The sequence below is a fragment of the Agelaius phoeniceus genome, chromosome 19, assembly GCF_051311805.1.
Source record: "Agelaius phoeniceus isolate bAgePho1 chromosome 19, bAgePho1.hap1, whole genome shotgun sequence".
Lineage (NCBI taxonomy): Eukaryota > Metazoa > Chordata > Aves > Passeriformes > Icteridae > Agelaius > Agelaius phoeniceus.
The window spans coordinates 4,617,576-4,643,488 of record NC_135283.1 but is presented as its reverse complement, the minus strand read 5'-3'; the positions used below and the strand labels follow the sequence as shown (position 1 = coordinate 4,643,488).

At 44.4% G+C, this 25,913-nt stretch overlaps 1 protein-coding gene across 2 annotated transcripts in view; it reads right to left on the bottom strand.

Annotated features, from left to right (window-relative positions):
• The window catches only part of UBE2O (ubiquitin conjugating enzyme E2 O), a 62,543-nt gene that overhangs the window by 27,684 nt on the left and 8,946 nt on the right, over window positions 1-25,913 (bottom strand). For both annotated transcript variants that reach the window (XM_054645357.2, XM_054645358.2), the window contains exon 2: window positions 1,137-1,196. In XM_054645357.2, the coding sequence (XP_054501332.2) occupies window positions 1,137-1,196 (60 nt within the window). The remainder of the gene's footprint in view (window positions 1-1,136; window positions 1,197-25,913) is intronic.

Below are 25,913 nucleotides of genomic sequence, written 5' to 3'. Positions count from 1 at the left end.
AATACATTGACTTCAAATTTCCACTTCAAACAACCATTAAATTTCTTAAGGAAATACTTTGCTTCAGCAATTTTCAAATTATTCTTCAAGGTTCTCATTCCTTTTTTTTTTTTTTTTTTGGTAATATTCTGTGAAAAAGGGGGTGGGTTTACTTTTATTAATTGACAAAAAAAGCTTTATCTAAAAATAACAAAAACCCAAACAAGGCAGAGAGGTCAGAGAATAGCCTTCTCTGTCCCTGTACCAGGCTGTACACCATGTGGTGCAACTGCAGCAGTTAGTGGCCAGCTGCTTCCTTCAGCACAGCCTTGGTAGCCACATTGCTGGAAGCAAGTCAAGAGAAGAAGAGGCAAGCACATGGCAGGGCCATATGGCTCAGGGTTAGAGGTTAGCTCTGAGCCACAGCAAGAAATTGCCAACCTTGCTGAGCTCCTAAAGAGTGCAAATCCCATCTGATCATCAATACTCAACAATCTCCCCAGTATTCCCTACACAAAACCCAAATCCACACATCTCTGATAGGCACAAGTGCCATACAACTAGAACAGAGGGGCTGGGACATAGAACAGCATCCAGAAAGAGCAAAGGGAACAATTATCAGCTGCTGTTCAGGAACCAGCTTGCTTTCTGTCAACCTAGCTGTGTTGGATGTTCCAGCAGTGTTGGGTTTGCTGAATTTTTGGGAGAAGCTGGAAAAAATGCTGCTTACTGTAGATTGAGAGATGTGTCTGAAAATATTCCCCCAAATTCTCTACCAGGGCACACAAAGAGGCAAAGGCAAGCAGTGGAACTGGGACCTGCCCCCACTCCAATCTCCCTCTTACTGGGAGAGCAGGTCCACAGTCCCCACAACCCAGAATGGATAAATGTAAAACTTTAATAATGGCAGGGTAGATAGGCTTCTTGTCTCCTGCCCAGGATTGCTTGCTCAGGAGACCTTTACAGATATGCAACTGTAGAGAGGCAGCCTTAGCAAAATTCCACTTTCACTGGAGGCAGCTAAGTCTATCCAACACTCTAAATATAGAACATGCTCCAAGCATTACTGTCCAGCTCCATTCAGGCAATTTGGCAAGTCCTAGAAATCCATGCAGCAGTATCACAATCAAAAAGGACAAAGGAAGAAAAGCACTTACACTGGAGCTCATGTGTCTGACCACATCTCGAGGGACCACTGAGCGATCTTCAAGTTTCAGCTAAGGAGAGAGAGAGAGAGAGATTGGCTTTAGTGCTGACCCCAGATGAAACTCAGTCAGAAATAACATGACAAATACAAATGCACAGTATCCCAATCCTCCAGACTGAGGAGGATTGCAGTGGAGGATGTTGAGGCGCTTCCATACACACAGAGTTAATCCCCTTGGCACAGTTGCAAAATCCAGTTGACAGATCTGACATCAGCAACCAGGGGATCCATCCATGACTGTGCTCTAAGTCAGCAGACACATCAAAAAGGGTGCAGACATTGACTCATTCATCCCCTCAAGTCTCCCTCTCCTCTCCCTCTGCCTGCACCACGCATTATTTCCTACCCACATCCAGTTTATGTAGTAGAGACGACAGAAGACACACAAAGCAGCACATCACACCACAGCTCTGTGTCTCATCCTGCACATTTTTCACCCAAGATATTCCCAAATATCTGTGGAAAGCCTGTTTGGCTTGGGACACAAAGCAAGGTCCTGTACAGTAAAAGTCTTGGCTGGCAGGGAATAGGTGACAAATCCACTGCAGCAAGAACTTGTCTTGGAAAAAAAGGAAAAGAAATGGCTGTTTCTGTACTGAGAAGCTCTCAGGTACACAGCAGGTAACAAAACATCCATAAGATGTTTTGTTAATAAGATGGATAAAGTCAAAGCACTGCTGACTCCAGCTCCTGCTAAAGCACTTGCTGGCAAAGAGCTCATTCTGGGAACAAAGGATGTGCTTGGAACATCCTTATGTACCCTACAGCAGCTCTCACAGACCTGTGGGCACCAGGAGTGTTCTTGGAAAGGGAATGGATCACTTGATGGATCTCCCAGTGATGTCCTTCCAAAAGTGGCCCTTCATTCAGCTGTTTCAGTGACCTCAAGACTACTTGCAGGCTATTTCATTAAGTGTTTTCAACAAGCTTCAAACTACAAAATGCAGCTGCCATTGAACACACTGGAATGCTACATGAGGGATGATGTCCTACTGAGGCCACAAGACTGAACTTCAATTTCAGGCTTGCTCAGCCTCCCAGTAACTCAGCTAAAATCTCCCTCTACTGAGCAGGGAGAAGCCTCATTTGCATTTCAGTGGTCCAGAAGTTATTTGCATTGGTACATCACTGAGCCTTGCAAACACACTCATTACACACCCTGTGCTCTGGGAAGTGCCACATGAGTGCACCATCAGGGACAGAGCCTCTCTCACCTGTCACTTTCAGAACCAGCCGTGCCACTGCTGCTGCATTCCTGGCCTCTCCTTGTTCAGCCCAGCCTGAACTCCACTGTGCTCTGTCAGCATTTCATCCTAACCCACTCCCTGGCTTACAGCCTGCTTTACTACATTAGACAAATCTATAATCCAAGAACAGGATCTGGAATCAAATCAAAGGACCTGAGTATTTATCATCTTCTTGACTGTGTGTTTCAGTAAGAGGGGAAGAGACCCAGGCAGGCAGGCTTTTAGACCCAACTTCTGGAGTCAGAACCCCACTGGAGTGGCAAACCTGAAGCCCACAGCACATTTCCAGATTGTAAAAGTGTTTTCACTGCCTCCCACATCCCACTGTAGTATATAGATAGACATCAATTTTTATACAGCTTTCTAAAATTATTTGTTAAAGTAAGTACTGTATAAGCAGCCTTTTAAAATCCAGAATCAGGCTGCAACATTTACATTCCAGCAAGTACTCAAGCATGAGCAGCAGTTTGGGTACTGTAACTGAAGTATTCGCACTGCACAGCTCCAAGTGAATGATGATACTTTCATTTCAAAATGCATTAGGGCTTAAATTGATGCATTATGTTTCAACACATCACTCAGCCACACTGCTCCCTATGATGCAGCCTCTGAAGAACCCAGATCATGAGGATGATTTGATGTTAACCAGCAGCAGCAGCAGCATTATCTTTGGGTTACTCAATGCTGGTAAATCCCAGAAGCTGTCAATCAGCAGCATTCCCATTTTGTGATCCTTTCTCAAGAATATAATCATACAAATCCTTCCCAAAGCAAAGCATAAAACTTCCTCTACAGGGGGACTATATTTAACCTATTTTCAGGTCTCTTGGCTTTTAAAGGCAGCACTATTTTCAGCTTCATGTGCCAGACCCACCTGTCTCAGTGGCAAGAAAAAGCAAGCCAAGGAGGAGGCAGAAAGCCAGCATCAACAATAAATACTTCACAGGTCTGTCATGTCACAAAAGACTCAAAACCCACAAGAGACCCAACCAGAGTGAGCTGGGATGGCTGCTGATGAACACAACAGTTCAGGGATTCTTCCTGTCCTCTGTCACACCCAGAGCAATGTGACCATCAATTGATGGACAGCCTCCTCCCTCAGCACTGAGGGAATTCTGTTGCAGAAGCACTTTTAAAATAGGTCCTCACAGTTGCTATATTTACCTCTATGAAAGTCAGTATTAACATGGCTGGGTTTATGTTTTAGCCATGTGCCTCAGTAATAGCCCCAAGAATGACAAACAGCAGTTTCCAGAGATGCTCTGAGGAATCCTATGCTCCTGTTTGCCAAGCTGAGCTCCCTCCTCAAGATGTGTTTTGTGTTGCTTTTTAAAAAATAAATTCACTATTACAAATGTTAAATAAGGCAAACCAAATACACCCATCACTACAGACACATTTTACCCTGGTGAAGAGGGTGACACACCCAGCTTGGGGTCAGTTATGTTCCTTAGGGCCTTGACTGCAAAAAAGTGGCAGAACAGCTCTGGCCCCCATTTATTTCCTTTGCTATTCAGGTGCTCTTGGTGCTCAGCACTGAATCAGTGCCTGAGCACCACAGCAAATTTACTCATCAAAAGGCAGCAGCTGCAATCTGGAGAACACCTGATACTTTAGCAGGGCTGATGATGCTCTCAAACCACACACAGCAGGAGGAGTACACAAATTCTGATTTTCTGCATAAAGAACAAGCACCAACAGGACCACATTCCCCTTCTCAGCTGAGTCATCTCACCTCAAACAAAATAAGGGAGCCATCAGGGCTCACACCTGGAACTGGGCAGACTGGGAAAGGACAGACACTTCACTGAACATTAGCTCATTAAGCCTTGGGAGCTTTCTGCTTTCATCCACTGGCTTAATTTTTTTATTACAAACTTGTCATTTGAAACAAAATCTTTGTGGTTTGGGTTTTGTTTGTTTAACAGCAGAGGTTAAGAGAGATGTCTGTGACAGAAAACTGAATTCCCACTTTAGCAAACAATTTGGCAGCGAGGTATAAACATCCCCAGGCAGGGGTGGGCTAAACTCCCACTGTAACTCTCTGGGTTTAATCTCTCAACTCCCTTGAACAAATGCAAGATATGGTGCCAATTTTCCTCTCCAACAGCTCCCTGCTGACAAGAGCTCAAAACCAGAGCAATTTACTTTGATGATCTGGACTAGCCACAAATGCCAAATATTGTGGCAGGTAAATAAGCAACAATCACTTCTGAAGTTCAGTGGCAAATAATATGGGAGTTGCTGGGATTGATATAGGGACAAGCAGCCCTGGGTGGTGTGAATCCAAACAAACTGAGTACTGGAGATACTCAGTAGTGGCTTAAATCCCTGCATAACTAAAGCAGATCTTAAATTAATTAATTAGCAATTTAGGTTTGTTTATAACATCATTGGTACCCAGCAGTGGACAAAACCACTCCCACACCAGTGTCACCATCCCTCAGAATGTTTTATCCAACAAAGGAGAAAGTACAACTCATTCACACTTACTGCCAGCACATCCCTTCCTTTCCTATTCCCACAGTTTCTTTCCTGCATGGGGCAGGAGTGCTGGTGTTTCACTTTAGGAGAAACAGAGGGTGGTAATTCTGCCTGCAAACAGCATTTTGGTCTGCTACTGCCACATTGCACTGCAGGTAAACAATACTGTCACAGGAGACAGGGATGAAAAAACTGTCCCCTGCTCCAAACATCCCAAGAACAGAAACTGGGGACAAGTTTAAACCCAGACAGGAGCCTGAATGCATCAACACACAGTCCTTGGTTGCTCAGTCTCAAACATGCCAGGACATTCCTTCCTTCAGAGGGGCTGACTGCTGAGCTGCACTGCAGGTTCAGCCACACTGGGACACCAGGAAGGATGGGAGACCCTGGCACTGAGACTCCACACTCAGGTGTGGGGGCACAGCTTCCACCTGGATCAGTCATGGTTTACAGCTGCATTTCTGCTCAGCTGCCCAGCAACAGAGAGCACCCTGGCTGTGGGAGAGGGCACCTGATGCAGTGGAATGCCTGCCAATGCCAACTCTCCCTGTTAAGGTTCATGCTTGGCCAGTGCTGTCTCAGATTCTGGAGCAGTTGAGGGAACTAGGGGGGTTCAGCCTTGAGCAAAGCAGGCTCGGGGGGGATCTGCTCCTACTCTACAACTCCTGACAGAAGCTGTAGCCAGGTGGGGGTCAGGCTCTTCTCCCAGGTAACAAGACAAGAGGAAGCAACCTCACATTGTGCCAGGAGAGCTTCAGACTGGATATTAGGAAAAATTTCTTCATCAAAAGGGCTGTCAAGCACTGGCACAGGGAAGTGGCAGAGTCACCATCCCTGGAGGGATTTAAAAGATGTGCAGCTGTAACACCTGGGGACATCATTTAGTGGTGGGTTTGGCAATGCTGAATTAATGGTTGAACTCAAAGGTCTTGTCCAACCTGAAGAACTGCAGTGACTGACCAATAAAGAATAACATTTGCTCAAGGGTGACAGTGTGATCCCACAGCCTCTACCTCCAACGCAACCACTGTGGTGACAACATCACTTTCTATTCCAGACACATCCTGAATTTCATCCTCCAAAACAAGAGCTCTGGAAATAAACTCCACAGATGGAGGAGAAAAAGCAGCACACACACATTGATATCTGCTTATAAAAATGAAAATACAAGGCACCACAAAAAAAAGGAGGAAAGCACAATGCTGGATGTGAAACTCTGTATGTTAACCTGAACTGCTGCTGATGGTTAAGATGTTCATCCTGCTGACTCAGAAGTGAATTTTCTGTTATGAAAGCTGCTTCTGCCTCTTGACTTAAACAAGGACTTGTGGCCACCACAAGGGCAGAGGCCAGGCTGTGACCTGCACAGACCTGTCACTTCAGCTCAGTCTGGGCTCCTTGCCCATCTCACAGGTCCCAACCCTCCCCTTGCACATCTTGTGTAACTGATCTCTTTTCAAGCACTGCTCTCATCCCAGGCTCTGCACCTACAACTGTAAACAAAAAAAGTAAAAAAAAGAAGAAATTACTTGCAATTTTGTGAAGTCTATTTTGAATTCTCTCAATGGGACTAAGAAAGAAAGTGTGAGGGGAAAAAATAATAATTCCTTTTTTTAGATGTATTATTATTTTCTGGTCTCCTTTTTATTTAAGCCAAGGTTTTAGCCATAGAAAACATGTCATACTTGTCTTTTTGTGACAATGGACAAACATTGTGATGGAGGAGACATGAACTAGGTACCTGATTTCTGTCCAGCATCCACAGCTAGAACTTTAGACTCACACAGATGGAGGGTTTTTTTTTAAGCTGTGCTGGAGAGTTCTCCTGGCAAGTCAATATCTGAAATGTTCTGGAGTTAAAAATTAATCCACTCCCTGGGACATTCCTCCAGGGTCACCAGGACTGTCACTGTCCTACAATCACCACATTTGCATTCTGTTTTGAATGGACAGCACCGACTTGAGAGCTTGGAAGTTGCCATGGAAACTTGTAACAGCAATGCTCAGAAGACAAGAAACCCCACAGGTTAAGAGCAAACCACAGGGAAAGCAGCTACTGCAGCAACAGGTAACAAGGCATGCCAGACCCCTCCAAACTCAGTACCACATTCATAACCAGTTAAAGCTAAACCCAAATGCCTGGTGCTGGAAAAAGGTAAAACCTTGATTCACTGAACTGACAGACAGACTCCTTGGAGGTATTTTGAAAGACCTGGAGAGCCTCTCAGCACCTGAAACAGGACATGAGGTACCACAGTTCCCATGCCTGGTTTCTAAACCCAAAAGCAAACAGATCCTTTTCTCCTCCAATCCTGAAGCTGTGGCTTGGAAACCTCCATCAGATGCACTGGTTTGTGACTGGAACCATTGCCAGGCTCTTACTGGAGGTTAAGAGGAAACTTCCTGACTACATGAAGCAGTTCCTGGCCACCAGCAGCTCCAGCCCCAGACACCAGGAGAAAACAGAGCAGCTCCAGAGCTGCCTTGGCACTGGAAGGGCTGTGGGACGGGTGCTCGTGGAAGCGGGCAGGAGGGAGCACAACTGGCAGCAGCCAGCCCAACTCAGCATCCCCCAGCTCTTGTTTTTTAACTCTAAGGTCTGACAAGAGCTCAAAACCAGAGCAATTTACTTTGATGATCTGGACTAGCCACAAATGCCAAATATTGTGGCAGGTAAACAGCTAAAACAGAAGTGTAGCAATGAATTCAACACAAGCTGTTTTTATTTTAAATCTACATGAGGTGTCTAAAAAAGCAAGTCAGCTGTCCAAATATAGCATGGATACACCAAGTTAGATGACAAAGGTTCAGAAATTCAATGACCCAGAAGATCTGAAGCCAAGATATTTTAATATCTTTTCAGTATCAACACATTACCAATGGCATCACATACTACTGTTGGCAAAATATGTTTCATATCCAAAGTTCACCTCCAGTGAAAGCCTTGTGTTACATTGATCAGATTGCATTGCACATGAGCAGTTGTGAAAAACAAGGAGAGAAGAAAAAGCAACAGCAGAGAATTCCCTGGAAGCTCAGAGTTGATTCACACTGTGACATTTAAAGTGGCACATGTTGTTTCACTTCCAACTGGAGTTTTCCAGCCACATTGCATTTTTATGGGAAAGAAAGATGGGCAAATAGGACAGAAGACAGACTAACAGAAACTTTATACTCCTGAGAACTAAAATTCAACTACCCAGAACAGCTGAACAATGAGCTACACAATACAGAGGGTTTTAAAAACAACCCTTGAGGGATGCAGCTGCAAAAATATGAAAATAAATCTTTTGCACTGATTGGTACAAAAGTTCTGCCTGTGACACCTCCTGGCTACTCCTACATGGCAAGCACAAGTAGTCTGTGGCTCTTCCAGACAAAAAATTCAAAGTCTCAGGAGGCTGTGGAGACTCCTGCATTACTTACAGAAGAACTATACCCTTGTGGGGAAGGTCTAAACCTTCACCTGCACAAGTATTACATGTCAAAGTAGTTTGTGGCTTCCTACACCAGCAGAGAACTGAGCTGGTCACTGCTCTGCCACGTAACTCACACCTGTAATTCATAGGATGGTTGAAGGGACTTGAAAACCATCTCATTCCAGCCCTGTCATGGGCAGGGACACCTTCCACTATCCCAGGTTGCTCCAAGCCCCATCCAACCTGACCATAAACACTTCCAGGGATGGAGCAGCCACAGCTTCTCTGGGCAACCTGTACACACATGGAGGTTTTCACCCATTTCACTTTAGCATCAGTCTGCATTATTATATCATGATAGTGCTTGTCATCTGAAAGCACTCAAAGAATCACAAAAGGAGAAAATATTAAGTTACTTAGGAATTGCATCAGGAGATTAAAAATGTGTTCAAATATGAACAACTGAACTAACTCTGAAGAGCCTTGAGTGACTCAGGAACACACAGTTCCTTTGGTTTGGTCAAGCTGGGGAAGGACAGTGAGCAGGATCTTTGTTTCCTGTATTCTGCACAGGAGTCCAAAAGCTTGCTCATGAGGCTGCTTTGGGCAGTGCAAGACATCCCTCTGTGAAAGGTCAGGTTGATGATTAACTTCAGGGACAGAAGGACAGCACTGGGGTAGGCAGTGGGGGTGCTAAAATGCTCCCCTGATCTGAAATAAATGTTTTAGAACACTTCACAGAGGCCAAGATGAAACCAAGACAGCTTTGCATCCCAGCAGCTCTACCTGCAGGCAGTCACCTGATCACAGATTACAATTCCTTTGTTCATGCAACCAGCAGCTCTCAATGTGCCAATCATCCAACATTCAGCACATCCACAGCAGCACAAACTGAGATTCACACTAAGCCAACCCCAAGTAGTGCCTGTTACCTGCAAACTACTGTGGATTGATTGTACAGTTTGAACGTTTTTTTTTTCAGGAAACAAGAAAAAGGCATGGCCTAAAGCAGAATTTCCTAATTAGCTCATGAAGATTCCATCAGTGGTAGGGATGAACACAGCAGTTTCCAGCCCCAGGCCAGCACAAACTAAAACACACTTGTCTGTCACCAGCTGAATGCCTACAAATCTCCAAGCCCCCTGTACTAAGGGAACATGATTTTTTATCTAATTACACACAAATTGTACCCAGGGCTGCCAGAGCCAGGCAGCACCTGCCATCATGCAGAGTCACTGAGTAAACAAGAGGAGAGTTCCTGGCAGGCAGCAAAGAAGTCTCTGTGACACCCACAGGAGAGCAGGCAACCTGAAAAATGAGAGCCAGATCACTGCCTCCACATCACTGCTCCCTTTTGACACTGCCAGAGGTGCAGGGAGCCTTGTAACACAGCAGCTTCAAAATCCAGCTGTGTCATTAGTTCTGATAATCTCCCAACGCTGTGAAGCCTCCCTGGGGACCTGCAGCTCTTGTAAGACAAAGTGACAGCTCTGTAATTTGTCTTTATGACATATTATGGAGACACAGAAACCTGAAGTCACTCAGTTGAGTCCCTTCCAACTGCAGGCTGAAGGTTCCTGAGTCTCCCCTATTTTCACATTGATCCTCAATGGACTTGTAGCTACTTTTGTTCCTGTTCATATTTCTGACCACAAAAGCTATTTTTATTTTTGCCTTCCACATTATTTTTGGGTAATAAAGTACAAAACCCTTTCCACAGCAAAGTTCTGGTCTTTCAGACACAGCCAAACAATGCAGGATCTTCCCCTCCTCCCAACAAATATCACCTTTGAGCCTCCTGGCAGAAAGACACTGAAATATTCTACTTTCCTTTGCCAAGAGGTAGAAACTAGTTAAAAAGTCTGAATAAATCAATGGATGAAACAAAATTTCACTGTAGTTATAATGTGGGTAAAAGCTGTGCTTTGGAGCAGAAGAATTTGGCTTTAACAGAAATCTTTGCTAAGCAAAAGTAAACCTTCTACTTGGATTTCCCTTGTCCAAGAAATACATTTATTTTACTGACAACAAATCACTTCTGTGGTTCTGCATATTTACATGACATTTTGGAAAACACTACAACACAGTTTCCCTGGCCCAGTGAACACACCATTCTGAAAAAGAAGTACAAGGCAGTAGTTCAAGGGAAGGAAGATAAGACAACAGGAAGATTACTGGGTTGTTATTATTTAAAGGAAAATAAGTAGGTTGGGAGCATTTCCCAGAAGAGAGAATGTGGCTGGGAGAGAGGAGGATCCTGGAAGCAGACAAGCAAAGCTGCATAAACAACAGCCACTCTCAGCTCTTCAGTATCCTCAGCCTCACTTTTCTAACTGGTGTGTAAACGCTCAACACCACCACCACACACTCACATGTGCCAGCCTGGGTTGGATATCTGAAAAAGGGGTAAAGCAACAAAGACAACCTGGTATATAAAGAAAAAAATTACACAAGAGTTTGAATTTTGCCAACCTTGTCACCAAGTGCTGTTTGTTCAAACAGCACATTCCATATACTCACTCCCATCAACCAATAACCAGGACTTTCATCTGGGAACACAGTCAAACCCTGTGTCTGCAAAAAGGTTTGCAAAGCTTTAGAGGAAATAAAAATAATAAAACAATAAAGTAAAAATAATTCAGAAAGAGTGAAGATAATAATGCTCAGCATTAAGATATAGAAGGGTAAAGTTTAAAAGCACATGGCTGTGACTAGAAAATGTGTAAAGATCTTTCAAGAGAAGATTTAGTGACTAGGAAGTCACTTATAGTCCTACAGGGAATCTTTCAAATATGTCCCCAGTTACAGGATTTAATCTAAATGTTGGATTTTAGTTCTTAGCAGCAGTTTTAAGTAAAAAATTACCTCCCTTCTCAGTGTTTACAGTTCTTGCCTCATGTACTCAGACTTCCTGTAGAGCAGTTCTGGGAACATCAAGTGTTAAACAGAAAAGACAAAAGGATCATGTCCAGGTGCAATGTCCCCAAAGCACAGATTATTACAGGACACCCCCTCCCACCTTCTTACAGTAAAGTGGCTGAGAAAAAGCAATACTGCTCTCCTATCACCTCTGCCTGAGTACTTGAGGAAAGCTTGACCAAGAGCAGTGCTCCAGCACCAGATGGCACTGTTACCTGAGGAAAACCACAGGAGACCAGAGTTACAGGCACAGGAGGAGCTGGTTGAGAGCAGCAAGCAGCAAAGTGGACAACATTTTGCCTCTCCATCAGCCAACACTGCTCACAGAGGCTGCTCAACACTCCTGCAGTAAACCCAAGGTACAATCAGAGAGGCAGCAGCCCCCAGGAAGAAACTGCTGTGAGAACCCAGCAGCTCCACAGAGCCCCAAAGCCCCAAGTGTGTCAAGAGATGCCTGCTTCCAGCAGGACTAAGGAAAGGCTGCAGAGACCCTGGTCAACATCTGACCATGCAGGTGAAAGCAAAGGCTGTGCAGCTCTTCTGGCAGCATCTGAGAAGCTCTAAGGGAGATGCATTTCACTGCTAGAAGAAACTCCCCTGAGGAGCTCACATGGATGCTGACACCACCCACTGTGATAGGAAGAAGAGATTCCCATTTCAGTCTGGATTCCCAGCATTCCCAACAGCCCACTGTTTTAACTTGCCAGTTAAGCTGTGTTCCTCCTTGTGTGCAAAAATAGCCTGTCCAGTAGCTCTTTCATTTACCTGAAGCAAAAGAATTCTCCAAATTGTTGCCTTGGGAGGGAGGTGGCAGTTAATATGCAACAGGTTTTCCAGGTTCTTGCTGGACCTGGATGGATGGGGATGCCATCTGGACAGCATCAGCAGCACAGAAATTAGTCACTGGCCACTCTGAGCTGCATTTGGGGCACATGCCAGGTCTGGAGGAAAGAGTGGGGCTGCTTAGATCTCCATCTGCCTTTCAGAGGATCAAAAGGATGCTGTGAGGAAATCTGGGTGACTCTTGCTGGCCAATTCACTCCCGAGGCACAACAATGTACCTCACCTTTCTACATCTTTGAGAGGAGAAGTAAAGAGTGTATCCATAAAAAATACTCTTTTGCTCCACATTCCTGGAGCAAAGCATGGTGGGCTCTTTTGCTGAGCTAAACTGGACTCTGCTGGGTTGGTGGTAACTCTGTGCTAGGGCACAAAGCATCCTCCTTCCCCTTTGCAATCAGGTCAGCAGCGTGCAGGAGAAACTCATTAGCCCACGGCAAAAAATCCACCTTGCAAAAACTGCCAGGGAACAACAAGAGGGAGACATATCAACAGAAAATCACCGTGTCTGCTTTCCAGCTGGTTAGCTCATTTGCTGCTGCTGTGAATACAAACCAGCCATTTAAATTAGCTTCTAATTGTTCACAATTATTCAGACACAGCATAACCTGCAAGCAGGAAGACGTCAGGCAAGTAGGAGAGAAAGAATGGTTTCAGATGCCTTGACAAGATTCACATATTCATGCCTTGCAAGTCTCACAGCCTGCCATCTCCAGCAATGCTGCCTCTCTCACAGACCCCCCAGATGTACACTTAGCATTGCAGAGGAATGAGATAATCCACGGCTGATCCTACACTTCAGGTTTCTACTCTTTCTTGCTCCCATTTTTGGACTGGTTCAAAAATTAAACCAATAATATTTTGGTCTACCCCAGTCGTTCACAGTCTCTGCACACACAGGCAGTTTGAGCAACACTATTTATAAAGCTGCTTAAAATTCTGGACACAGCCAGAGCTCTTTGATAGGATGTCAGCCATGCGACACCCGAACGTAGGAGGTTGACACAGGATGGTTAGTGTAATACAGCCCACTCTCCTTTCCCTTTCTTTCACCTAGAGCCTCCACTACCACCCTCACAGGAGTCCCTTCCCCCCACAATTACTGCAATTTTCTCTCCTAGGGAAGATATTAGTGTGTTACCCTTAAATCCCTAGCGTGCCTGTTTTAGTTTACATACGAGACTCAATGCAAGTCCAGTCTGCAGGTCAAATTACTTTAGGGGACTGAGTCCAGACATATCTTAGAGAAAAAATTCCCTCACATTCAGCCCTGTTTGGATCCAGAGCTAGAGCACTGCCACAGAGCTAAAATGCTCAAATAGGTCTAAGAACTTCAGAAAATTTAATAAACTTGAGCAAGAATATTTTATCAAGTACAGAATCTCCTAGAGGAGACAAAATAACCCTGAAAAGCAATGTATAAATAGCTGTAGCTGAAAGCACAGCAAATGCTGTGTCATGCCACATTCCCAAGTCAATCCCAGGCAGTGAGTGCACGAAGCTGCCCAGCCTCCCTTGCACCTTCTCTGAGGTTCATGCCTGCTCTGGAATCAGAGCATCCCCCTGGAGAAATATTGCTGGTTGATCTCACATGCAGAACACACTCCCCAAACACATTGCAGTGCCTCTGTTACACAGGAGGAACACTGCATGGACAGACAGAATGCCTGCAGCCCGAGGAGAGGAGGATTCCAGAGGCAGATCAGGACCTGGCTGGCTTAGCTAAGAAATACAGGATGCTCAGGCTGGCTTTGGGGATAGTTTCCACAGCCAGTGATTAAAAACACTCTGGGGACACTCAAATTTAGCTGACAAGGAAACCAGTGCTGCTGTCCCCTTATGGGGCCACAGCCAGGGCAGAGGTCTGGGGTCACCTCTCTCCCTCCTGGCACAGAGCAAAGGCAAACACTGCTTTAGAGGTACAATAGCCAATGCTTGCTCCAAGGCAGAGCAAGCATTCAGCAAAGGCTTCCTGTTAAATAACACTCCTGAGCCAGCTGTATCCACAGTTAAGTCATACATTCCTTAAAAAAAAAAAACACAATCAATGCCTTTACATGCAGCTGAAACAACCTCTGGAATGCTAGAGAGAATCCACCCAAATTTCAGTGACAGTGTGGGTACCCCGTGCATGCATTTATTTCTGATAAACAGCAAAGCCACTCCCCCAGCTCACACTGCAGAAGAGTATGTGAATGCTACTGGGACAATGCAGCACAATTGCATCATTGCCCAAAAAACCTCAGCTGCATTTTCTATTCACTGAAAGAGTTTCAGTTATCCCCCACATACATAAATGCTGTATTGGCCATTACAAAAAGGAGGAACAGCCCCTACTGAATACATACACCGAGCTACAGAAGCTCAGCTATTTAATGACTGGATTTCTGCAACCCCTACACTGTGACATCCCTTTCTGTGAGGGGTGGATCCACCACCTGCAGAATGGCTGGGGGAAGACCAAAACATCTCCCAGGCATAGTAGTTTAATTCACTGCCTTCTGTTTATACACTCCATAATACAAAAGCAACCAACTTTCACTTCCTTTCAAAAAATCTGAGAAAAATCTCAACAAGAACCAGTGACAGTTCTGATACAATAGAGACAGAAATATAAAAGCCCTGCAGAGTTTAACTTAATACCCTTGGAGCAAAACCTTGTTTCTCCCCCCTTGCACAGCTAAGTCCACTGGACTGACTTTTTTTTTCCTTCCCATCTCAGCCAGAGCACAAAGCTTTCAACACCATATTTAAAACTCATCAATGTCATCATAACACTCCTGTATTATTTTGCCTTCAGGTGTTTTCTTGGCTGACTTCTAAACCATTTACTGTAAGCTCTCCAGATTCTGCCAGCACCCTGAGACAACACAGCATTTACCCAGCAGAAGATTCAACATCCACATGGAAACACCACTCTCCTCTCCACATTACTCTGCAGGTTCAGTTATTCAGCAGCATATTTGATGTGGCAATAATTCAAGCTTATAGCTCGGGGAATCTTCTTTTCTCCCCATCTCTTCCTTGGGAACTAAGCAACCAAGCAGCACATCTAGAGATGGCTCACAGAACTCACCCAGCCCCTGGTGTAAGTAAACACTCACAGCAGTGGCACAGGAACCACAGGAGTAATCAAGCCAGATGTTCCCTGGTTTTGTACAGTGTACACACAGTTCCCATTCTAAACCTGCTCCAAGGTAGATTATTAAGTTCTCCTCTACACATCTTTTAAGGCAAAATCCTTTCTATGTGCATGAATCCTTGCCAGTGTTGTTTTCCTCTGGACATAACAAACAGACAGCTACAAAATTCCTGCAGGAATACATCTTTATGCTCCTCTGCTCTGCACAGGCTCTACAGCCCAACAGCTACAAAGCAATCACAAATCACTGGGAAAAATATCTCCCAGGATACTCCAATCCAGTTTTCAAGGAAACCTTAAGTGTTTAGGAGACCCAGCATCTGAAGAGTCCCCAGGGGAGTAACATACTTCTAGACCAACCAGGAAGCTGTGAAATATTCCATTTTTAACAAGAGGAGTGTTTCTGAGAGACCTGGAACTGCCCCTTCACTAAAAACATTTCTGAAAGGTCACCTCTTACAGGCAAGCAAGGTGAGACTGATTGTTAGCAGAACTCACCTCAGAGCTGACTATTTCCCCATAAATGTCAAAGAGTAAAGGCACAAGGCACAGGCTTTTCCAAACTGGAGTTTATAACTGCTTTAAGGGATGCTTTGCTGCATCTTTCACTTTGCATACAGAGCAGGAAGCTGCTTCTAGCAGGAAAATTTCTTTAGTGTCTTCTTGGCCCAATGTCACAAACATCACAGTAACATCACCTGTAAGGTATTTCAGTGCAGAGCTGGTTAGAGAAGATGCTAAAACATGATTGGAGATGTCATGTTTGACTTGGAAACTGTCAAATGTTTCACATTTACAAAGTGCATTTGTTCCCCTCCTGTCCTTCCCACCCCTCCTTCAGATGTGCCAGCTCAGCCTAATGCCTGAGATGAGCCAAGGTCTTTCATCTCAAGCACCTTCCCTGCCTCTGAGGACTCTCTCAGGTGTAACCTAACTGGATGTAAGCAGCTCTGCTGAGATGCCCTCAGAGGAGTAAGTGCTCACTCCAGACAGCACAGGCAAGAAGCACCAAAAGCCCATTTGCCCAAAGTCAGCAGCTCTGCCACATGGCCAGGCAGTGAGAGGCTGTTTTTCCCCTCTAAAAAAAGCATCCAGAGCATCTTTCAGAGCAGGGAGGTACCAGGTCCTAGTACAGTTGCAATACAGAGTCTTGCACTGTACCTAACAGCAAATATCTTAACCAAGAAGAAAAAATACTAAGGATGAAAGATAAAGCTAATCCATTACAAAGCCACTGATCCTTGTCCTGGCAGTGGCTTGACTCCAAGTGCATGCTTTGTACATCTGGATGCCTTTGCATCTACACATCAAACAATAAAAAACAGTCTGGTGAACAACTAATCAATAGTCTCCTCTGCAAAATAAATTTTACCTTCTTAAGCCAAGCCTGTTACCCTTGACAGCAAGCCCCATATTTCCTGGAACTGTAATTCACTTGATGCCTACTTCCTAAAATTACCTTTTTTGAGGATATATTGCTATGCACATATACAGCAGATAAGTGGGTATTTTGCTTTAACACCAGATTCTGTTATGTGCTGTACATACATAACAAGTTCTTTGCTTTAATGACTTCAGCTATAAGAGAGGGATTTCAGCTCATCACAACCCTGAAACATTGAGCCATAAACACAGGTAGAGCAGATTTGCAAACACTATGAAAACACCCTTGCAAGATGACTGAGAGGGCTCTGCTCCCCTGGGAGCTGGAAGAGTGCTCTGCCTCTTTCTCTTCTGAAAAATGGAGATTAACTGAATCTGCCTTTACCCAGCACTGACAAAATGCCTGAGTGAGGACTGTTCTGAAAAGCCTTGAAACAGGGACAAAGCTGCAGGCCTGTGACTGAGGAAGGAATGACTGGACAGCAGATTTCAGAGTTGCTGAAGAGTGACATGGCATGAACTGAACAGCATCAGCACAACAGTAAGCACAACTGCTCTGAGGTGCTGAGCCCCAGCCATGTTCTGGGAAGGATCCATGGGTTGATAAGCCTTAGGCTGCATTATATGGCCTGTCATTCCTAATTAAACACACAAACTAAGTTGCTCCTTAAAACTGCCCCTGCTCATTAATTGCCACTCTACACTACTCAGATGTGGCAGGCTCCTGAGCAGGAGATGCAACCCCCAGCAGCAATTCCAACCAAGTCACACGAGGCACTGCCAGGACACTCCTATGCTTACAACAGTGATTTTTACTTTAAAAGGTTGCTCAGCTTTGCAGGCATATGCAAGGTACGGTGCCATGAGGCACTGAAATGCAGCAGCACTGGGGTTGAACAATGGTACCTATGAAAAACCAGGTGCACAGTTACACTGGGACCATAAGACACCAAGAAAATGGCACCTCTCCCTGCAAAGGTGAACACTCTGCATATACTCAAGTATGTACTCATGTACTCAAGATAACATCAAGATTAAAAAGTATGTTGAGTATACAGAAAAAAATACACAAAAGGGACACATTTGCTAGGAATATGAAATGACTCACAAAACACAGAAAGCACCTGATGCAGCAGAATCTTTACTGAAAAATCCTCAACCACGAACATCTGCATAACAACCACCAGCCGGAGGCTTGCTGCTGACAGGCATTCCTCATCTTCCTATCAGAATTTTTTGGGGATACATCCCCTACCAGGTGTGCATTAGGTGGTCCCCTGCATGTTACAACACATACCTTTGCAACAGAGTCAAGCAGTGACCAGAGCAACTCCTCCTTCCCACACAGCCACGTCATTCCTGCATTGGGATTCATCTCTCATTACCCCAGAGCTCCTGTCTGCCTCAGACTGCCATGGATGCACTGTTACCTTTATCCTACCTGACACTTAACAGGGCCTCAAACCTCACTGCTCCTCTCCACCCTGGCCTTGGGCTCTGACACCAGAGAACCATGATTTGGACAGGAAAACATGGCACACAGGAGGATGAGCTGCTCAGGATGGCAACACTAAAGCCTTAAGGATTCTAAGTGCCATGTCATTCAGTAAGGCTGAAGCTGCTGTTTAATTAGGCTTGTTTAATGAGTCATATTAAATAGCACATATATAAGACCAGGTTTTCTATTTGTTCAAGGACCTCATGGATTATTGTGGTGAAATGCTGCCACTACAATGGAGTAGCTTTTCATTTTATATACTTAACCATGACCTACATTCCTTTGCTCAAAGAAGCCCCATCTCCAGAGGGCATGTGCCTCTTTCATCAGCTCCAGCATTTTTTCAGGATTCAGCAGGGATGGATGGAGTGGCCTTATGTCTCTTCAGACAACACAGCTCACAGAAGCTCCACAAGAAAGTGGTAAAAAAGCCACCAGGTTCAAATAATGGCAGGCAGTACTTGCAAACTGATCTGATGGGCACCCTCTGCTCCAGAGACAGCTGGAATGGATCAACACCAAAGCCTCCACATGCCCTCAGTGAGCCTGGCCTGTTGCTTTACCTTGTTGGACAAGAGCTTGTCTCCTGGAGGAACTGCAGTCAAGATCACATTTGAGGAGGAAGACAAATTCAGGAGGCAGCCATGGGGCACTCAAATTCAGGAGGCAGCCATGGGGCACTCAAATTCAGGAGGCAGCCATGGGGCACTCAAATTCAGGAGGCAGCCATGGGGCACTCAAATTCAGGAGGCAGCCATGGGGCACTCAAATTCAGGAGGCAGCCATGGGGCACTCAGCAAGCTCAACCCTTGTCTCCACAGAAAAGGAGACTGTGAGCCATTAGTGAAGACAACAAAGAAAAGCAGACTCATGGGCTGCATTAGAATAAAAAATTTTGAAAAATTAAAAGCAACTCACATGTAAGTATTATACCTAACTCTTGTGTCCAAAAAGTTATGGGAAATTCAAACTGCTATCAAGATCCAGCTCTACTAATGCAGAGCTAGCAAAAACCCCCCACAACACACACCCCCAGCTCACCCTAAGAAAGTCCCCAAGAAACCAAAAATGAAACATGGAAAGTTCAAAAGAGAAATTAAAAGAGAATTGTGTAAAGAGAATTTAAAAAGAGAAAAGAGAATTTGTGTAAAGCTGCTCTGGGGCAGCATATCCAGGGAGCCAGGCCAACCCCTCAGAGCTGCAGCCTGAGCTGCTCAGAGCCTCCCCATGGCACACCAGGGACATGGACACAGTCTGTCAGCAGGGCATCAGGGACAACAGCTCACACTGAAGCCATCAGAATGCAAGAGGAACTGAGAAAAGGCAGAAAAAGCACTGACAGAATAACACATCTCCCTGCCACAGCCTTTGGAAAACACATTTGAGCAGTGCATTCTCCCCATTGGAATTTGTTTCAGCTATGTTTTTCAATCCCATATTCATCTCAGACATTCAAAAACCCAGCAGTTTTTACAGGCTGAACCTCATCATTTTTCTGCCCTCTCCATCACCAGCAGCAGCACAAGTCCCTGGTCCCTCTGAAGGCTGCTTGTTTCATGGATGCAGAGCAGGATACGCCCAGTGCTGCAAAGCTCAACACCACTGACAGCAGTAAAAATAACTCCTGCTTTGGTACACACCAAGCAGTTCAGAGCAGCAGATGCACATAGAATGTGCATACAATAAGCTGTCACAAAACAACAAGGATTATGGTGCACAGAAATAGGTCTCAGATTTAAACAGATATGAGATCACCAGGGGTGGAGTAAGAAAATCACAGATGAAGAAACAAACCAGAGGAAAAATCGTGGGATTATCACTCCAAACAGAACAAACTAAGGAAAGATCAGGCTTAAAGTTCCTTGTAATTGGAAGGAAACAAGCACATCCTCTCCTTTTTCATGGTATAAACTCCTTCCTTTTTTTCAGGCAGCTCTTCTGAGATGCTGGCTGGGAAATGTCAGTGAAAAGAACTTTGCACTAAGGCAGTGGTCAGGCAGGTCTGGCAGCCAGAGCACATCCAAATCCAGGCTCCCCAAGGCAGGACAGACTCGAGTCTCTCTCTGCAGCAGGACCCAGCACCACAGACACCATTTCTATGGCATCCACCCCCTCACTGGAGCACCAGCACTTCTCAGGTTCCTGGTGCTGTTCAGCATCTCATCTACTCAAACTTCTCCATCCTTGGAGAAATGAAACAGATCTCCCAAACCCAGCTGTGTGCGAGCAGGCACCCTCACTCTGTACAACATACATGCTGCTTCAGGCCCAAATTCAGAGCTCTTGATAGATTCCAGTCTGGTCAGCAGACCAGGCTGAGATAGAGGGTAAGGCAAAAACAGGAATTACTAAAAATCACTTATACAGAGGTGTGGTACACTCTTGCCCATCAGTGCTTGAGTCTGCCAGCACAGCCATGCTCCAGATCTTTTTCAGGACTACACTGTCACCACAGTGCCAATACCCACAGGCTTCTGCACTAAAATCCTCCTTGACAGTCAAAAGCAGGGCAACAGGGATAACTTCCATGGGCTTTGGGTGTCCAAGTTCTCCAGATGGGTGCTCAGAAGCCTCAGTGTTAAAGCACTGAAGTGTCACACACCTTTTGAAATGGAACAGCCTGAAAATCTGATGTCTGCTTAAAATCAAAGTCTGTAATTCAAAAGTCCCAAATCTATTTCATCTAGCAAAGATGTTTTCCATAAAGTAGCTTTTAAAAAAAGACATCAATGAAGTTTAAAAAGAAGCTGCTGCTCTCATCTCAAGACCAAGTGATGACTGGTAGAGTTCATCTAGAAAAGTGATTGTAATAATGGCAATTTGCAATCAAATCCTACTTTTCTTCTACCACATGTACCCATCTCAGACCCTTCCACAAAGTTCAAGAAACACTCCAGGGCTGAATGGATGGATCAAGACAAACTAATTTTCCTCTTGCAGAACCCATCAGTGTCAGAAGTACAGTCCCACAAAACACTGCAGAGACAGCATGTGACAGATGAATATTCCATTGGGAGAGTCACCATGGCTCACTCTGTCAGAGGACAATTATAAAAACAGAACTGTGAAGATACTTAACAATCCACCAAAAAGCAGACTGCCAGATGTTACCAACTGTCTGGGCACCCAAACAACACTTCTTTTCATAACAATGGGGAGAAAATAATCCCTTGTGATGTGCACAAAAGTAGGGAACTGAACAAGTATAGAGTTTCCTGAAAAAAATTCCCTATGGCAGCAGAGTAAGGTGGGATAAAACCAAGACAAACCTAACAGTGTAACATTTTAACAACAGCAGCTTTTGTGAATGGAGCACTGAGATGATTCAAGGAAGTATTAGGGTTTCAAAACACTTCAAGTGTAGCTGTGATCGATATCTATCTCACCATTACAACATCTCTTGGCAGAGACACTGCACGTTTCAATACATCCAACAAAGACAATGCCTCTCTTGGCTCAGACACACACTCAACTTGTCACTCAGATTTCACCCAAGTGACATTTCAGTAGCACCTGCCCCCAGTGAAAGCAGCTATTTATAGCAAGGTGGGTGTTGAGAAGGGTGATTTCTCCCATCACTTGAGGCCTGGGTGTAAACCACAGACTGCACGTTGTCATTCCTGATTAAAAGCTCTTCCTGGTCTCTAATGAAGATTTGCCACTTAGCTAAATCACACTGGAGCTGCAAGTGGCAGGTGCCTGGTTTTCTTGAAAGCAGGAGATAAACTCAAAGGCTCTGTTTGGATGAGACTAAGCTTAAGCAGCTGCACTAGGTATGCACACAGCACATACTAACCTTGCAGTGTTCCTCCCAGAGCCTCATTTCCATGAGAACAGAAGAAACATCCTTTGTTTTATTCTTCTTCAGAACACAGACAATCCTGCTTCATTTTATACACCCTAAAGCAATTTGGGGGGTGGGGAAGGGGAAATGTTATTTTAGCTCATGTGCCAACATGGTTCACCAGCAGGAAAACCTAAAAGCTCAACTCAACATCACTCCTCAATTCAGATGCAGCACTCCCAGGCTAGAAGGTCATAATTAACCAGTTAAGCATTTTGAGAATATCTAGGGATCTTTTTCTGATGAAACTGGAAAATTGAGAGAGCAAATGGATGCCCTGCCAGCCATCCAGAGCAGGGTAGGGACCACTCTCAAGAGCAATGAACATGCTATTGTCCTGAATAACTTAATTCTCAGGGAACAATGAAAATAGCAAAGATAAGAGATGTGAAGAGAAAGGGTCTTTGTGTCTCTCCAGGTGTGGAGAGGAAACTAAACCTAATAAAAGGGAGGAATACTTCAGGAGCTCTGAAGCAGCCAAATGGTATCAAAATCAAAGAAAGAGCTATGAAAAAACAACCTGCTACAACAACAAACTTTTGTGTACAGCAGCAGCACCTGATCCTCTTAGAGCACAGCAGGAGCCAGCTCAGCCAAGAGCCCAGCTAGCAAATATTAAAGAATCCTTTTGAAGTGAACTTGGAGACCTTGCCCAGGAGTGGTTCTCCAGGTCCTCACTGTGAAATGAGGGTTGCCAGCTGTTGCAAACTCTGGATGATGGTACAGTACTCAGAATTGATGATGCATTGTTCTAAATCACCATCCTATCTCTCATGTGCTACTAATTCTGTGTATGACCTTACTTATCTCTGCTTAGGGTGAGTTTATTGCTTCAGAGAAAAATTACAAAGCTTATAGATGAAATATTGGAACCAACTTACCAATTATTTAATAGTGTTTTAGATTGGGAGCTTTGTCCTGCCATTATCCCTCGCTACAGTTTGCAATTTGATGTTTTTCCACCATGCTCAGTTGAATACATAGATGCTCTGAATATCATTTTGTCTCTAATCCTTGATCTTTTGTTTTAAGGTTTTATTCAATCATTGCCAGCCCTGCAGATCACAGGCAGGCAACTGAACTGTGCTAAAGCTGGGCTAAGTTAGCAGCACTAACAAGAACAACTGGCATTTCATAAAAATTCCTTGGGCTGCTTTCCAAAACAAGTATCACGGACTCCTCAGCTCCTGGGGAGTTCAGTTTGCTGCCACTATCACAAATTCTTCCAGCACCAAGAAGAAGCAGAAGGGAGACACACAGCAGAGTTCTAAGATTGCTCATAAATACTTTTATAGAATGCCTTGCTAGCCCAAACACCCAGACAGTACCAAGCAGCCACAAAGATCCCAGTTCTGGAAAAGAACTCTCCACCCTGAGTTTGCTGCCCTCAGCAGCACCAGAGCACAACACTCACTCAGAGACACAGGTACAGGAGCACAGAGATGGGTTCTGCCCTAGAAACACCACCTTGAAAGCTGATTTTTCAGTACCTTCATTTCTCATCACAGCTCTCCTGACAGCAAGCACTTATCACTGCCAGATTAGAAGAGATTATCACAAGAGAAAGTTAAGGTTCTTTCAGACAGCAGGACAGTCAAGTGCACTCAATGGTTACTATCAGAGGTAGGCAGGGTGATGAGACCTCTCTAACCAACTGACCATGGCCAAATGGTGCTTGTTAAATCAAATTAACAAACACTGCTTGTTAAATCCAACAGACTGGGTTTCCAGCACTACCAGTTTCCAATCTGGCACAACCACTAAAAGGGAAAAAAATCGCTTTTGCAGCTTCACTTTGGGAGCTCTCAGATAAGAGCATTTCCTCCAGAGCTGCCCTGCCTGGCTGTACGTATGCTAATCAGAGACTGCTGGAGCTCAAGAGAAAGCAACAGTGGAGCACTAACAAAAGAAACCAAAGCATCCCTGAGAGGGAGACATGAGGTGTGAATTCTCGTGTTGGGTTTGCACCCAGTGCCAATTAAGCAGCAGAGTACAGGAATTAGTGCAACACAAACACTCAGGCTGCATTCACTACACTAAAACAAGAGCAAATTCGAATCACAATTATTTTAACCATTGTGCACAAGCAGATAGATTTCAAATGGTAACCAATACCTATGGATGGCAATTTGGTACTAAGTTATGTTACTGAGAATAGAAAAAAGAACACAGCACAAGTAAGAGGAAGCCAGGAATTTAGCCTGGATTTCTTCCAAAGTTCAGAGTGTCAACACTGAAAAAAAACCAGGAAGACTCTTCTAACTAAAGAGTTTACACATTCATTGAAGTGACCAGAGCAATCACCATAATGGTAATATTTATTTTCCATAAATTAAATTTTCTCTAGGCTCTACAACAGAACAAGAAACAGGAGAGCAGATCACACTATATTCCTGTGAAATGCAAAGAGTGCCTGGTGCGGGAATTGTTTTCATCTAACACTTGGGCTCAGGAAAGAAAGATTAACAGCATTCAACAAAGTACTTGAGGCTGATCAGGGCAGCCAGAGTGAACTCTGATGAAGAAAGCACGGTGTGAACATGAGTAAGTGTGGACAAGGATTGCACAAATAGTGGGGAAAGAGCCTCTCTGGGAAGGAGTTAGTGATGTACAGTCTGAGGGTGAAAAGGGAGAAAAAGGGAGAAAATAACTGTGCTTCAGCACATAATAGCACATTTCTAAAGACAGGCAGCTATTTAGGAGTTACATTTGCTTTTTACTAGAGGAGATGGGTGTAAGCTGTTTGCATGTTTATGCTAGAAATTACAGCTTTTCTCATCCAGACTGACACAGGTTCCTAATGCAAGGAATCAAAGCAAAGAGCTAACTCTTTATAGAACTCTTCTGAGAGACAGAGCAAGCAGCTCCTGTAGTGATGCCCTCAGCAGCACCAGCCCAGACTGCTCACAGGGAGTTCCTGGCCAGCACACATTTTGTTACAATAAAGTCACCCTGCACTTTGCTTTATCATTACAAGGCAGATTTCATTTGTGAACCAAATGACATTTTTCTCCATCATGTACCAGCACAATCCCCATCACCACACAAAACAAAACAGAGGAAGTTTCTGGCCCCAGAGTCAAAAGCACCAAAAAGCCGAATCAGCTGTGCAAGTCAGATGTTGTGGCTGAAAATGTAGTTACTGAGTCAATGGCACACTCTGGATCTGCTTGTCCAATTCAACACAAAGTGAGATCCCACAACATTGACATCAGGATGATAAAAATATCAGCTAATGAATTAAGAAAGCCATCATGAAGTTTCTTCCTAAACTCAGCAGCCAGGAATGCTGGTGTTTCCTGTGCAGTGCCACCTCCCCTGCTGGGGCATTCCACAGGGTGCTCTCTTCTTTCTTGTATTTCAGGAATGTACAGAGATGCACAGTTGAGGAAGTTCTCTGATTATGTACTACTACTACGAGGAAGAGCTTCCCAAGCTCTTTAAAATGCACTTGAAATGTTGGCCAGACCACCCCTTACAGGAAGCAAATGAATCATCCACATCTGCAGACTTTAAGAAAAAACACAAAAGCAAGTTTTAAACAAAGGATGGAGATTGCTCCCTCTTCCCTGCTCCCACTTTCTGCTTTAAACTGAACCCATGGACAGTTCACTAAGACAAGACTGTACCACAGCATGGGAAATCAGAAAAACTTCAACAACCTGCAGCACGAGGACAGAGAAAAGACTTCTGACAGAAGTTACGTGTGCTAAGGACAAAACAAATCTGAAGAGGAGGTTCATGATTTATCATTTCCAGCCAGTTATCCAACTGTGTAGTAACTCTAAATTTAGAAAATGTGGCTATTTTGTCTCAAGACTAATGTTGTTTCAAGGAACTTGGACTCAGAGGCTGAACGGAAGCATAAATATTACTTGCAATAGTCATGAGATTTATTCACTTGGATTTGATACTCAACCCACCTTCCAAGAGGGGAAAAAACCCAAA